Source organism: Hirundo rustica, chromosome 18 (assembly GCF_015227805.2).
Source record: "Hirundo rustica isolate bHirRus1 chromosome 18, bHirRus1.pri.v3, whole genome shotgun sequence".
NCBI classification, from domain to species: domain Eukaryota; kingdom Metazoa; phylum Chordata; class Aves; order Passeriformes; family Hirundinidae; genus Hirundo; species Hirundo rustica.
Window position 1 is genome coordinate 8,705,358 of NC_053467.1, and position 16,118 is coordinate 8,721,475.

General features: G+C 42.9%; 1 protein-coding gene across 1 annotated transcript; it reads left to right on the top strand.

The window, feature by feature from the left end:
- Nucleotides 1-4,635: 4,635 nt before the first annotated feature.
- On the top strand, nt 4,636-13,226 carry PSMD12 (proteasome 26S subunit, non-ATPase 12). The gene is made up of 11 exons (XM_040081403.2): nt 4,636-4,794; nt 6,828-6,887; nt 7,085-7,213; nt 8,114-8,221; nt 9,153-9,257; nt 9,698-9,847; nt 10,025-10,159; nt 10,703-10,815; nt 11,145-11,319; nt 11,828-11,905; nt 12,778-13,226. The coding sequence occupies exons 1-11, from the start codon at nt 4,687-4,689 to the stop codon at nt 12,985-12,987; spliced, it is 1,371 nt and encodes a 456-aa protein (XP_039937337.1). The 5' UTR covers nt 4,636-4,686; the 3' UTR covers nt 12,988-13,226.
- The last annotated feature ends 2,892 nt before the right edge of the window (nt 13,227-16,118 follow it).

The window sequence follows — 16,118 nt, forward strand, 5'->3', positions numbered from 1 at the left end:
TCGGGGGGGATACGGGGGGGCAGCGCGGCGCTGGGGCGGGCGGCCGCGGGTTCCCCGGCGCAGCCGCGGCCGGGGGTGCTCGCGGGCGGGCGGGCGGGCGGACTCCGCGGGCGCGGAGCGGCTGCAGCGGCGGCGGCCCCGGCGGGGCTCGGCTGACATCAGCGGGGCGGCAGGAAGGAGGGAGGGGGCCGGCGGGGGGGCAGCGGCCGCCGCTCGGGCGGGTTCAACGGGGCCGGGCCGCGGGGCTCCGGGCAGCGCCCGCCGGAGCCTCCCGGCAAGGGGACGCCGGCAGAGATGAGCCCCGAGAATTGGCCATTTCAGTTAATTGTGCCGTGAAGACTTCTCGGGTTTTGGAAGTTTATTGCCCTACGTGTGACAAGGCGCTTTCCAAAGCATTTAAAGCCCGGTGCAGGAGCAGCGAGCCCGTGAGCCTCCTTGGTACAAAAGGAAAGGAAAGGACAGCGTGCGCTCGGTGCGGACATACACAGGATGTGGAGGCCTCACCCATTTCCCTTCTGGTCAGCCCTCCGCTATCAGCCGGCACATTTTGCAGCACAAATAAACCCTTTTTTTCCCGTGTCTTTCTTTTACTTTTAAATGACATGCAGAAAGTTCAGTGAAAAAACGCCTCCTTCCTAGCTGAACTGTAAAGCCAGAATCGTTGTGGGTTTCCCCCACTCCTTTAGTGAGGAATTTGTTGGTGAGATAGTTTTTAAATATGCTTGGGGGTTGTTTTTTTTTTCTGAGAAATTTCCCCATCATTAAGTTACGACTTGAAATGCACAGGAGCCCAATTCTGAAACTGCCTGGGAACCCTGAACTGTTACACAACCTCAGGATTTCATGTCTAAAATGCTCATCCTGCTGTTTCTCCTGTGCTCCCAGTGGCTTTAAAGCCACTCACTGGATTGCAGAGAAGCACTGTAAGAGCAAAACGCGAGGCACTGCACAGATAATGGTAAAATACACATCTGCATTTACATACCAGCTATTTGCAAAATAAATAAAAGTGATAAGATACTGTATTTGGGACAGTTAAAGAGGGATTTAGGTCTACAATGAAATGTGTGTTTCATAACAAGAAAGAGCAAAAGCCCCTCAGAATTTCATTGGTTCTGGATGTACATTTCAGAGCCGTGGGTATAATTCTCAGCCCAGAGGACACAGTGCCATCTCCTGGAGCCAACAACGTCTGTTTGCCAGCCCCTTGCAATAATGGCACAATATTTCACATCCCTGCCTTCCCAGGGAAGTGCAAACACCTACACAAAGAAATAAAAAATCTGAGAGCTCTGTTAACAGTCTGGATTTTCAACTGAGGTATGAACAATGTGTTTAATGAGACTTCTGTCTCAAATCTGACACAGCCATTTATAAATATGGAAACTGTGACTGTAATTCATAATGTTGGTACTGTACGTTCCTGGAATTCCAAGCAAAACAGCAAAACCAAGGCAGTACCTTGTGATATCTCACTGCAGGAAGGACACTGACTTGCTGGAGTGTGTCCAGAGAAGGGAATGGAGCCGGGGAAGTCTGGAGCACGAGGGGTGGCTGAGGGAGCTCGAGCCTGGAGAAAAGGAGGCTTAGGGGGAGCCTTTTGGCACTCCACAACTCCCTGACAGGAGGAGGCAGCCGGGGGTGTTGGGCTTTGCTCCCAGGGAGCAAGTGATGAGAGGAAATGGCCTCAAGCAGTGCTAGGGGAGGTTTAGAGTGGATATTGGAAAAATTTCTCTGCAGGGTTGTGAAGCATTGGAACAGGCTGTCTAGGGAGGTGGTAGAGTCACCATCCTCAGAACTGTCCAAAAAATGTTTGGATGTGACACCTGGGGACATGGTTTAGTGGTGAACATAGTGGTGGTGCTGGGCTGACAGCTGGACTTGATGATCTTAAAAGTCTTTTTAACCCTAACGGTTCTGTGATTCTGTAGTATTACCCACAGATGAGAGACAATCCAAATTCAGATCTAAAACATTCTTCAGTTTTACGTGATTTTCTAGTGGTTTCTTCCACTGGAAACAATATTTCTGGTTTCTGCTGAAATGCATTTTAAAAGAACCTGAACTTCTTGGCATAGGGCCTTGATGCTACCCAGATATAGGCAAGGACACTGACTTCAATAAAATCAGGAGGAAGACTTAAACTAGTTTTCCATCTATCACATGATTTCAACATAAAGAAAACCTTACAGCTCTGTGTACATCAACAAAGCAGATCTGCAGAAGGCAGTGTGTCAAATACAGAACCTGCTTAAAATGGAAACCATGACTAATTCCAATACCTGCAGCAAAACATTCCCCAGTCGCCCCAAACCACAGCTCTGTCTTGTGCTGATTGCACATGGGGGAAGCAGTGACCCCAAGGACATCCCTTACAGATCCCCACTGAGAGTGCCCAGACTCCAGACTCCCCAAATGCTTCCCAGGGGACATTCTGGGACAAAAAACTTCCAGCTCCCAAGCCAGGCAGTGCCTGCCAAGCATGCCTGTTTCAGTTTTGGGTTTTGATTTCCATGAATTGGCAGAAATTTTTACTCTTACCTCTGCAACATGCTCTCGGTGCTCTGTTGTGAAAATGAGACATTTTTCACTCATTTTTCATTTCTGACCTGGGGGGAAAAAGCCCATATGTTAAATTATGCTGACTATGAACTCCAGATGGACTTGTGTCAGCAAAGTGTCGCTTCAGAGTAAGAGACAGTAAGAGCCAAGCTGTTTCTTTGGGTGTTTCACTAAGGACTTTTGAATAAGAATTTAGTTTCTTTTTTAGCCACTCAGGGATTCTCTATTGGAGGCAACAGTTGCCTCCTCGTTTCCCAGCATATCCATGCAGGTAAAGGAAAATAACAACTGCAGAAGGCATTTATTTTCTTCCTCTTTCACTCACTCATGTGAACCAAATTACTGTGTATGGGACCATGTTCCATTAGATTAGCATGTGACTTTTAACCTCCCTGGAAGCCATCACTCCCAATACACCAACTGTAAAAATATACTGATATTACTGTGAGCTAAAAGAATGAGATTGTAAAAAGAAAAGCTCTGTAAAAATTTGTAAATGGCCAGAGTTAGGGAAGAACAACTGATACTCTCTGTTTGAATAATGCATGTATTTTCAGTACTTAAGTCAACTGAAATTAAGTAAAAATGATTAAGGATAATGGAGAAATTCTGTTAGGAGACTTTTCAAATCAAGCTTGTGTTCGAACAGAAAGGGATTCAAAGCCCATGGTCTGTGCTGTGCTAATTGGAAGGCATGTATCAGACACAGTTGCAAAACACAGTATTGGAGCTCTGAATTCACTTAATTGAATTACTCTGAATTTACACCAGTGCAGCAGATGTAGGAACCCAGTCTTAATTCTGTTAATAAAAGATTTAAACCACTTATCTCAAATATCCCTTTGCCACATTAATGTGTTGGTCTGTATACAGTAAGATATGAAAGTAACACAACACAAAATGTAATTTCATGGTAATTTCTTATTTCTGGAAATCCTAAATAACATCCAAAGATTCCCATGGCAGGTGGTTGGAAATAGGTGATCCTGAAGTCCCTTCCAACTGAAACAATTCTGATTCAGGGTGTTCCCTGAGTATTTGAGGTGTTTGATTGCACGTACGAGGGAGTTTTTCTGAATTTCCCCAGCGAATGACACTTCTGTAGTGTATGAAATTGTGTTGGGAGATGATGGCAACCTGCACTCAAGGCATTGCACCAACATCTCACAACTTATCAAACACACTGATATTACAACACTGTCTAGATCAGGATTCTTGTGCTCTTAAAAACCATGGTGTGTCCTACCTTTCCCCCACCTCTCCAGCAATGCCAGATGATTAAAAGACTCAAGGCTGGAATGAGATACAGTGAAATTCCCAAGGTGAAACCAGCAGCTGCAGAACCCAGAGTGCTCCACTGCGGCCACACCTGAGGTGTCCACACAGCTCGGCTGTCCCCAAATGTGGGAGAACAGCACAAACACCCCATCCTCCTGGGGCAACTGTGCTGAGCCCCGCTGCCGTGCTGAGGGGCACACTGGGGGCCGTGATTGCACTCCGGGAGATGTCACTGCGGGATGGCACTGGGAGATGTCACCGCCACGTCTGGTACCAACTCACAGCTGCCCTTCCTGGGTGCCGGGGAGTCCCTCGGCCAGACTGGGGCTCAGAGGTGCAGAGTGAGAGGCAGATCCAATTCAGAGGGGCAGATAGCGGTCCGGGTCCCTTGAGAGGGGCGGACTGAGGTCGGAACTCCTCAGAGGAGCGGGTTGTGGGGCAGATCCCCTCAGAGGAGCGGGTTGAAGGGCAGATCCCCTCAGAGGAGTGGGTTGAGGGGGGAACACCTCAGAGGAGGGGGTTGAGGGGCAGGCCCCCTCAGAGGAGCGGGTTGAAGGGCAGATCTCCTCAGAGGAGCGGGTTAAAGCGGAACTCTTCAGAGGAGCAGGATAAGGGACAGATTCCCTCAGAAGGGCGGATAAGCAACCCCATCCCTCAGAGGGGCCGTGAGCGGGGTGCGTCCCCTCAGAGGCGGCACCTCCCCCTGCGGGTCCTGAGGCGGCCGGGGGTGGCCAGGGCAGTGCCTGCTTGCCGCGGCACGGGGCCCTTCGGCGGGGCTGCCCCCGGCGCGCCTGCGCGCGTGCCCGGCCGGTTCCGGTGAGCGCTGAGGCGGCGGAGCGGGCGGACATGGCGGAGGGCGGCGCGGAGCGGGCCGATGGCCGCATCGTCAAAATGGAGGTGGATTACAGCGCGACCGTGGACCAGAGGCTGCCCGAGTGCGAGCGGCTGGCGCAGGTGAGGCGGGAGAGAAGCCTGGCGGGGCGGACGGGCTGAGTCATGGCGCGCTAGGCCGCGCGTGGAGGCGGCGCGGAGCGACCCGCTGCCGCATCCTGCCCCACGATGCGGTGTTGAGGGGTCCGGTCGCGGGCTCTCCGTGCCGTGCTGAGGAAGAGAAGGAGTGGACGGCTCTGCTCTTTTTAGGCTGTGTTGAAGAGTGGGCAGGAAGGGGGTTGGTGGCCGAGCGCTGGAACTGCTCTCCGGGGCTGTGGTCACGGCCCCAATCCTGCTTGAGCTCATGAAATGTTTAGACAACGCTCTCAAACCCATGAATTCTTTGGGATGTCCTGTGCAAAACCAAGGCCGAGAGGTGGACTCGATGATCCTTGTGGGTTCCGTCCAACTCAGGCTGTTCTGTGATTTTGAGACGGGACGAGGTTTCGGGGCGCAGCCTCGCGGGTGAGGGAACCAGAGGGCCCCAGTCCACCACAAGGGCCGTGGCTCTTCCCTGCTGGCCTTACAGCTTGTTCATGCCGGGCTCTGTGCGCCAGAGCTGCCTTCGTGTAACAGGTCCCGGGTCAGGTTGGACAGGCAGCGCTGGCCATCCTTTAGCTCGGTTACATGGGAGCCCCAGGGAGCTGGAATGGAGGGACAGAGCCCGGACGGGCTCTGGGGCTCTCTCTGCCTCCTTCGGCTCAGTAAACAAAGTCTGTGCACACACCCTGGGTGACCGCAGGATGTCTTCCACATGGGCTCATAGTGATGGAGCATCGGTGTCTTATAAAAAACTTCTTCTGTGGCCTGAAGATTCTTGTGCAGCTTAAATCTCAGAAAAGACAGAACCATGGAATCACAGAATGGTTTGGGTTGGAAGAAGCATTAAGCTCATCTCATTCCACACTCTGCCGTGGGCAGGGACACCTTCCACTACTCCAGATTGCCCTTGAACACTTCCAGGGCTGGGGCAGCCACAGGTTCCATGTTGTTGTTGTCATTTGTTGTCCCAGTAGGATGACATCTGACTCGACGTGCTGCAAATGCTCTGCGTTATCTGTGTGTTTCATTGTCAAAGACACGTGTGTTGTACAGTTCTGAAGGCAGTAGCCTTAAGATAAATAAATTGCATCTTAGATTATTTTAAGGCTGTTTTGTGGAGAGCAGGCATGGGGATTTTGTCCCACAGGCACAGCTCTGCGAAGGAGTGGACACCATGGCCATGTTTATCCTGCAAAACATGTCAACTCTGGCAGTAAGAGCACGTGCTTGACAAAGCATTGTATGTAGTCTAAAATATTTCAGCTGGGATGTTTTAGAAACAATTTTTTTTTTTTTTTGGGTTGTTACTAATTTTCTAACCATTTTTTGTTTCTAGTTTCTGAGTGTTTTTACAGCTCCACTATTGCCATGGGCTGTTACAAAGTCACCCACGCTATTAGCTTCTTTTTTTTTTTCTTTTTTTAACTAGATATTTGGTAGGAGTTGCAATTTAGGACTAAAAGTACATTGTAGTATCCTACACTCCTCTAAACAAAGGTAAATACAGTTTTCAAAACCCCTCCAAAACCAGAACTATTATAATTCCATGCTTAGCCTGTAAAGCTTGTTGTTAATGCTTTGTATAATACACTGTAATTAAGATATGAATATGGGTGAAAGTAATAGGAGAAGAATTTTTTTTGGCCAAGGTATTTAATTGCATATCTGATCTCACTGAAAACTCTGTTTTGGCCAGAGAAGAAATGAGTCTTCCATGCAGCTCAGTGAACATGAGCTCACCAAACCTGTCTGAAACTTGCCAGGTTTCTCTCCCAAGGCGGACAACTTAGAGCGTGTGTTGTGTGAAAATGAAACTAGTACCTCTCCAGTTTTATCTGTGTAGAACCATGTGTTTAAAGTAAGTGCTATGCAGACATTTTCTTAAGGGAAAAAAATTTAAAAATCCATGTACAGGCTGGTCTATGTTTTTATTTATGTGGGAGTTTGGGCTACTCTCAGTTTAAACTGAATTATGTTCTTAACTCATGGAGATAATTGTTTGCCTGTCTTATTAGGAAGGAAGATTGCAAGAAGTCATTGAAAACCTTCTCTCCCTGGAAAAACAAACACGGACGGTGAGTAGTGCGTGGTGATGCTGGGATGTGCTACACATCTCAAGTTCCACTGGGTTAAAGTGAAGGGACTTGGAGTATCAATCTTTCTTTTCTTTAAAAAGCAAATGGGTGAGAGCAGACACAATGAACGTTTCCCCTCTGTGCTGGGAGGCTGCAGTTGTTTATCCCATCTCTGACATGCTCTTGGTTTGTTACAGGCTTCTGACATGGTCTCCACATCCCGAATCTTAGTTGCCATAGTGAAAATGTGTTACGAAGCTAAAGACTGGGATGCTCTTAATGAAAATATTATTCTTCTATCAAAGAGAAGAAGTCAGTTAAAACAGGTGAATTAATCCTTTGGAACAAAAAATAAAACTGTGTTTTGGAGCTGTATTACGTATCTGGTTCCCCCATGTGTGTAGGGACTTTCTGTGTGAAGATGACAATTCATCTTTGCGCTCTTCTGCAGTGTGTATTGTAGAATACTCCTAAATATTCCTTATTCGTGTTCAGATGTATGTAAAACAGAGTTACTGCATGTTATTGTGCTCATATGAAATGTGTGCTTTGCATGCTTGCTTTTGAAACTGGCATACTTTGTCATAAAGCACTTGCATTTAAGGAAGTGCAAAGTTTATTACACTCTGTGTGTTGAGTTTGAGCAACAGGTAATTTTAAAGACATTGCTGCTTTAGGAAGGAAAAAGTTACCTATCGTTTAGTGTGCAGAATCATCACTAGTGTGTGTAAAAGTAGGAATACAGTTTAGTTCTCTTCTTTAGTTCTCTTTAAAGCCTCCCTCTTCCTTCCCTTCTGAGGCATCTACAGGTGTTCTAAGGAGAGAGGGTAGTGCCCACAGTTAACAGAAGGTACAGGTCTCTTCAGCCATGCAGGTGTTAGGGCAAGCAGAGAAGTTCTGGCAGTCCATGTGAGTCCTGTGGATTTGTCAGAAGAGGAGTTGCTTTTCAGGATAGAACTGCATGGCATGGATTATTTTCAATAGTGGAAAAAACTGAGATAAAAAAATGACAGAACAGCATCACATTTGCCTTGTAGCATCAGTCTCTAGCATCATTGTACACATCTTCATGAATCAGAGAAGAGCTGTGCCTTGTGTGCTTTTTGCTGAAATGAGTCTCTTTAGTGTGATGTGAAACCTTATTACTTACCTCTGAGTGCTAGAGGTTGAATTCATTAGGGAAATCTAAAACCACAGTATGTTTTTCCCCTCTGTTTTCACACTAGGCAGTTGCTAAAATGGTCCAGCAGTGCTGCACTTACGTTGAAGAAATCACAGACTTACCAGTCAAACTGCGCTTAATTGACACATTGCGTATGGTCACAGAAGGAAAAGTAAGGTTTGGTTTTAAGTCTCAGTGTCTAAAAGGTAGAATAAAAATGTTTGCCTTCTTTAAAAGCAGTGTTTCTTAGCATTATTTTTTTAATCTTGTGCAACTAAGACTAAAACTGATTTTTAAATTAGCCTGAGAAGCCAAGTAGTTTATTTCCTTCCAAAAGATTGCAGATATTTTCCATATTTAAATCATATGCTGAAATGCTGTTCATGTTCCTATGATGTAGGTATCTGATTGTGTTATTAATATAGTCCGTAATACATTTCAAAATTCTAAAATGCCATTTCCTTTTCACTTTTTAAAATATTATGTATTTGAATTTGTTAGGGAAATGGGCCGGTTTAATTTAATTTCTCCTGCACTTAGCAAGGTATTAGAGTATATTACATATATTATGATAACCAGAAGGTGATACCAAGTGAGTTACTTATATGGCATTCCTTTTGCTTCAAGGAAAGAAAGAATTCTGAATTAGGCAAATTTGTGTCAACGTTATGACTTCTGTGTGTTAGTCTAAATTGTTAGTAATCAAGTCTTGTTAATTAATGGCTGATTAGGAGTAAGTGAAGTAATTCAATGGGTAGTGCTTACTACACGTTAGCCATTAAAGTGTAACTTCCCATCTGTTTTGATGTATTCTAGCAGACAGAATATGCAATACTTTATTCACTGTGCATATCTCTTTGTGTTTGCTTAAAGGGTCATAGGTCATTGCAGACATGATTTTTTAGATTAATTTGGGCCAAAAAAGCTTGGCATGTCAGTTATTCATTGTATTTCATCAGTGCCAGTGTAGTGGATGGATACACAACAAATTAAGGGATTGTTTGGTGGCAGCATCAACTGTGTTTTGCAGAGGGGTTGCAGTCTCAGGGTTTGCACTCCTCTTTAGAAAATGCCAGTGTTTGAACTCTCCCTTCTGCCCTCAGATATACGTGGAAATCGAGCGCGCTCGCCTGACAAAGACACTTGCAACAATAAAGGAACAGAACGGGGAGGTGAAAGAGGCTGCCTCGATTCTGCAAGAGTTGCAGGTAACACCTTGGAACTCAGAATTGCATCAGCAATAGCAATTAATTCTGACTGTTGTGAGATTGTTTAGCAACTGAATCAGGTATGTTTGCAGAAATGCCTGGAATGAGATGAACTGTTATTAGTGAAAGTGCAGTTCAGCTTTAACTGCTTTTGTTAATCTCATGGTTGGGTTACATAGATAATTTTCCACTTGGAAAGTAGATTTCAATTCTCTGCCTAGTGCAGTGAGTTTAGTGTTGGTGGATTCTTTAGTCCAAGCGGGGGCAATAATTAAAATGGGGTAGCCTTTATTGCATTTTCACTTGCTCTGTAATAGCTTTTCTTTTGTTCTTTTGTTTTGTTGTGTTCCCCCTCCAGACAACCTCCCACTCTTCTGGCACAGTTAAGCCATCACTTGATTTGGTTTTGACAACATTAAGTAGTTATAATTTCATTTCAGGTGGAAACCTACGGTTCAATGGAAAAGAAAGAACGTGTAGAATTTATCTTGGAGCAGATGAGACTCTGTCTAGCTGTAAAAGACTATATTCGGACTCAAATTATCAGCAAAAAAATTAATACAAAATTTTTTCAAGAAGAAAACACAGAAGTAAGTAATTGGAGGATTTCTCACTCTTTCTCCCTCTCCCCACCCAAATTTTAATCTGACTTGCTTCTCTTCAGGTCCAAGTGTATTTATTTAAATACCTCTCTTTTGGGGGGTTCAGCTGAATTTCATTTACCTGTCATGGAGCTGTGTTAATTGGACTTTTCGATACTGTTTCAGAAACTAAAGTTGAAATACTACAACTTAATGATCCAGCTGGATCAACATGAAGGCTCCTACCTCTCCATCTGTAAGCACTACAGAGCCATTTATGACACTCCCTGTATCCAGGCTGAAAGTGAAAAGTGGCAACAGGTAAAAAACTTTTCCGTACAAAATGTCTGCATTTCCCTGTGACAAATACCCATTTCTTACACATCAGTGTACAGTGGATGAAACAGCTCATCAGTCTGTTTTTATTTAAATGGCTGTATTAACAAATTGCTTAGTTGAAAACAGGTATAATAGAGTTGATTTCAAAGGAATGTTTATAACCAACGTCTTTACTATATTACCTTTGAAATTGAGAATGTCTCAACTGTTTCATACAAGTGTAGAGATTACAAACAGCTGTGCAAGTGTGGTCTCAGTGGTGCTGTTGTGTATGCAGTACAGATGTCTTTCATGTTTGAAAAGTTTGTTTTCTTCACGTGTTTATTCGAAATACTAGAATTTTGGTGAACCTGAATCAATTTAAATGTACCACAGTTCATTTCTGAAAAGGTGACATCAATTTCACCTTTATTTCTTAGTACACTTGCTTAAATATTTTACATATTAAACTCTAAGCTCTGTATCAGTTTTGGCAATTCCTCTGTTTAATTATGGGAAAAAAACACACTCTTTCCTCTTAAACAGGCACTGAAGAGCGTTGTTCTTTATGTTATTCTTTCACCTTATGACAATGAACAGTCTGATTTGGTGCACAGAATTAGTAGTGACAAAAAGCTAGAAGAAATCCCCAAGTATAAGTAAGTATCCTTTCTAATAACCACTTCTTAGATTAAAAAGTGTCTCTCTAACAGTGCAAGTAAACCTCTTTATGCTGAGTCTGCTGTAAGCAACTCTGAATTTAATGCTGCATTAAGAATACTGCAAAAATGTCATGGTTGTTCTGTGTGAAAATAAATGTCTCTTGTAAGAGAATGATCTTTGTTAGAAAAGCAGTCTGACTTGAGCTGCCCCCATTAATTTATGGTAATAAGAATAAAACAGTTTGAATTATGCCTTTGATCTATTTTAAGTATGAACCAGGCTTTACTAATACAGGATTGTAATCTAACTGTACTAAACCATTTAGAGACCTCCTAAAACTATTTACCACCATGGAGCTGATGAGGTGGAGTGCCCTAGTTGAAGAATATGGGAAGGAGTTGAGAGAAGGATCCCTTGACAGTCCTGCAACAGATGTTTTTGGCTGTACAGAGGAAGGGGAAAAGAGATGGAAAGATTTAAAGAACAGAGTTGTGGAACATGTAAGTATCAGTGTCTGTAAACAGTAGGTGTTCACTCAGTGCCTCAGTTAAAAATGCTTTTTGCTTGCCATGTTTTAATCACAAAGAAGACAAAAAGTAGTTAATAAAGCAGCAGGTAGGGTGTCTTTTCTGTTGTGTTGTATTTCAAGATTTTATTTTCTTGTATATCTTTATTGTATGTTTATATTTGGCATAGTTGCCACCAAAAAGAGCTTATTCCACTCAAATGAGACTTAGCATTCATATTTCAATAAAGCATAAATCTGAGAGTCTTGTATTAAATTCATGGTTGGTTTATTTCTTTTCTTAATAATTTATCGAGTGGAGACTTTTATACCTTCCACCAGCAAAAGAGCTCTTTGTTCACAACCCCTCATGTCCCCCATGCTGGACTGCCATTAGAGCACTTTAGTTCCTAATCTGCTTTTAACATGGACTTTTATATTTTTGCAGCCTGCTTCAATTATTTTTTGCACATAACCCTCTACTCTGAACACTTTTATTCCAGAATATTAGAATAATGGCTAAATATTATACCAGAATTACAATGAAGAGAATGGCACAACTCCTGGATCTGTCCGTTGATGTAAGTCTTGCTTTCCTTATCCTTCTTTCATAAGGGGGGTGTGTTTGTGGCAGAGATGGGAGTATTCAGCAGAGTAATGTTCTTGTTTGATTTAATTTTCTGCCTTTATGGGAGTTAGAAAACTATTCATTAAACCTTAAACTCAGTTTCATGGTGCACATGCCCATAAGGCAAAAGCTGCTCTTAGAAGTTCATTTTCATTTATGGTCAAGGCCTTGTGTAAATGCTGGAGCTTCAGTGTTAAAAAGTTTTTGTCACTGAGTGATGAAAAACGACTGAAGAGAGGGTCCTGCCCCTGTAAATGTCCCTATTCATGGGTGGTGGCACTTTGGGAACATGGGCTGGAGGGGTCTTCTGCCACCACCCTTTGTGTTTTCCAAGGGCTTTCCAAGCAGAATGACACTCCTGGTATTTTGAGTGCAAATGAAAAGCTTTACCCTTCTGATGGAATCTGCTTTTCCCACAAACTCAGAAATAACCCTCTTTGGCAGTGGTCAGTAATTCACTGGGATTTTCCCAAGCCCTGCTTGCCACATGACCTCCTCTGGTATCTGTGTAGCCGAGTACTTTAAAGTGTAAAAGTCTTTTGGGGTTGTGTATTAAACTTTAGTTTCATGAAAGATAATCAGCTATATGTCAATTAAAAGAAAAAACCACCACAACTTTTTGTTTTCAATAGCTTGTGCTAGTACCCTGCATTGCCAACATGTCTAATATTGAAGGATCCTGCATTTTTTTAAATACAATATTGTTTCAGCTGTACTTGGGTATAAAGAAAATCTTGTTCCTGCTGCTTTCATGCTGTTTGGGCGGAATTCTAGTGTTTTGTAGGTAAAAATGGAATTTTTTTGACGTGCTGTTTGTCTTTACAGGAATCGGAGGAGTTCTTGTCTAACCTAGTAGTTAATAAAACCATCTTTGCTAAAGTAGACAGGCTGGCAGGAATTATCAATTTCCAGAGGCCTAAGGATCCAAACAATATACTCAATGACTGGTCTCACAAGCTCAACTCCCTCATGGCCCTAGTTAACAAAACCACACATCTCATTGCCAAAGAAGAGATGATCCATAACCTGCAGTAAGGTGCCTCAATAATCTCAGTGCTTTTAAAGAAGGCATTAAATCTTCATAATAGAGACTATTATTACAAGTGTGTATATGGTTTGTTTTCTCCCTGTCAAGCCTTCCTGGTCTAAAATTTAGAACATAATTCTGAAATTCCTGTTGACAATTAAGTTCCCTTGATTATTCATTCAGTTGTTAAATGTTTTTGCTACACTTGGTGAAAGAACAGAATAAAACTGTATTGCCTGTATAATAATAGTCTCGTGACTTCCTTTTTTCAATGTGTACCCTTACCTGTCTTAACGTATAATTATAATTCATACATTTTCATTACAGGACTATTTTTGAGGCTGTGATTGAGAGGATATACTGTAAATAATCCTAGAGTTTTACAAAGAGGTAATTTAAAATGATAATAGTGTAAAGTTATGTCAAGATACTCTTTGAAGAAAATTCTGGATGTTTTTGCGTAAGAATATTTCTATTTCTTATGATTTCGTGCTACAGTTAGAATTTATTAATTAATTCTGAACTGCCAAAGCAATCAATACATGAATAAGTACCTAAACCTTTGTCTGCTTGGTGCAAGTCACTAATTTTGCCTGTTTTGTTGTTACAGTTCGTAAGGGCTACAGTGGCAATCAGTTAGCTAACTGGTACATGGAAGCTGCTGTTTCTCATCATGAGTGTGTTATATTCTGAGCAGATAAAGCCCTACTATTTACTTTAACCTCCTTGTAATGGAGGGAAGCTGTGGACTTTCCTCCCTGGTTTGTGTTTTTAAGGAAGTAAAATAGTAGAACAAATAGTGTAGTAAGAATCAATGGAACTTCTGTTGAATTTGCTCTGGTTTGGAATGATTTGTAATGCTAGGCATAACCATTCTGTTCATAATTAATTAAGTAGAGACTGGAATTGTAAATGATGTATTGAGACGTATATAAATCCCATCTTTTTACAAGCACACTGAGTTTCATTCAGAAACTAGCGCTCTTTTCATGTGAACACACAGAAATTGGGAGACTCCAGACTGGAATTTTGAGTGAGAGAAGTCTGAAGGGACAGGAAAAGATGGAAGCTTGTAAACTGTGATTTGCATTTGAAATGCAGACTTTGGATGTGGCTGGTGGGAAACTTGGGAATGTAATTTGGAAGGCTTGTAACTTTCAAAGCCTTACCAATCCAGCTCTCTGCATTTGAAGAACAAAAACACAGCTGAACTATCAGTAAGGGGAGGAAGAGGAGCAGGTATTCAGAATGCACAGAATGTTTACCATCTAACTTCCTAAACTGCATTACAATCCCAGCTGTACAAGTTGTTTAAAATCTTGTTGTGACTGTTTCTGAGCATGGGATGTTCTGGCCATTTTGAGGGGCTCCAGTAGCATGCATGAGCAAAACTGGCTGCTGTCAGAACAATGGACAAAGTCGCTTAAAAAGCAGTATGTCATCTGGAAACTGAGGCAAGAGCTATCAGAGAGGGGAACAATGGGTCATCAGGGGAAATGGGAGCTTGCCTCTCCCTGTTCCTGTCATAAACACTTTCCTTTCAGTTGTAGTCTGGTCTGGAGTCTTCAACCCCAAGCATTTAAGCTTCTGATGCTTCTACCAGATATGTTGGACCTGTTTCCCCAGCCAATGCTGTTTTCCTTTTTATGCTAGAGTGGAATGTTGCTGTGGCTCCCTGGCTATTCGTTCTGGATTTCTTGCAGATTCTCCATCCTCTCTGTCCAGGCTCTATCCCTCTCTGCTGCCTTTGGCTGCATTTAGGGTTTGTTGGAGAGAGGAAGTGGTTTGTCTCCCCTCACAACCAGCTTTTGCTGTCAGCATTAGAAAGAACATGGAAGAACTGTCTTTCAACAGCTCAGGTATCTCCTTAAAAGTCGGTTCAGAAGGATTTTGAAGGTTCACTTTCATGGTCTGTATTTGTGCCAAAGATCCACAATGATCAAGCTCTCTGCCTTTTGATCTGAAAGAGATTTTTGTTCACACTTGGAACACCTTAGTCTTGGTTTAGAACATACTGCCCAAGGGAGACTCCCTCCCTGTCCTCAGAGTGAGACTTCTGCTGTGTTCTGAGTACTTGTTGCCAGAAGCAAGAATCCCTCGGGGTTTCCCTCCTCATGCATCACAAAGTTAAAACAAGTTTTAAAACCAAACTTTGGAATTACTAGGCTATAGAGTAACTCCAAGTGAGTGGAAAATAATCTATTTAGCCTGAAGTTTGGGTTTGGTGTGGTGGTGTTTGGGGTGTGTTTGTTTTTTGTTTTTAGGGTTTTTGTTTGTCTCTGTTTTTGTTTGTTTGTTTAGGGGTGTTTTTGCTTGCAGACTACCATTGACGAAAATGGAAGTGTATCTTGAGTCTATCTTGAAAAGGCTGTCATATTCAGGTTGCTAGGAAAAAAACCCTCTAAATTTTTGGTGCCAGTTCATCTCAAGAATATATATGTCAGATATAACTCCTCCATGAGCAATTCAAAGGTCAGCATAAATACGTGCCAGCTTCTGAAGGAAATGCAGAGACTGAAGATCTTTGATCTTGACAGTGTGGGATCAAACCATCACATTACTCTGACCTTTGGAGTTTCTATCTCCTCAGTGTACCCTCAACATCCCCTTGTTGCTTCTCAATGCTCTCATTTTGTGGATCAAAGGAGAAATGAATTAGTTTGAATATTACTTGGTCTAGAAAATACATGTGCTTAAGGAGTCCACATTGAAATGTTACCCATGGATAATTATGAAGTAAGATTAAAGTTGAGATCATCTGTTCATTAGAGGACTCTGGAGGAATTCCAGGGGAATTTTCATGCTGGAAAATCAAAACTTGCTACTCTTCAGCCTAATAACCAGATATTAATGGCTGCCTAGAAAGAGTTTGCTTTATTGTTTACCAAGACTAAGAACTACTGTTTCTATCTAATCCCAGGTCTACCAGTGCCTTGTTTGTGGCAGAGACTAAACCACTTAACTTTTGTTACTTTCCCATGATTGCTGCTTCTGAGGGAGTTCAAAAATTTCTAAAGGTCCAGTGTGCTAAGACAATAAAAACATTGCTCCTGTTGCTGCAATCTGTCTGGCACTTCCATTGAGAAAGGCCTCCTGTTGTTTTGTTGCTCAGGGGTGAACGATCTGTTCGAGAAGCCTG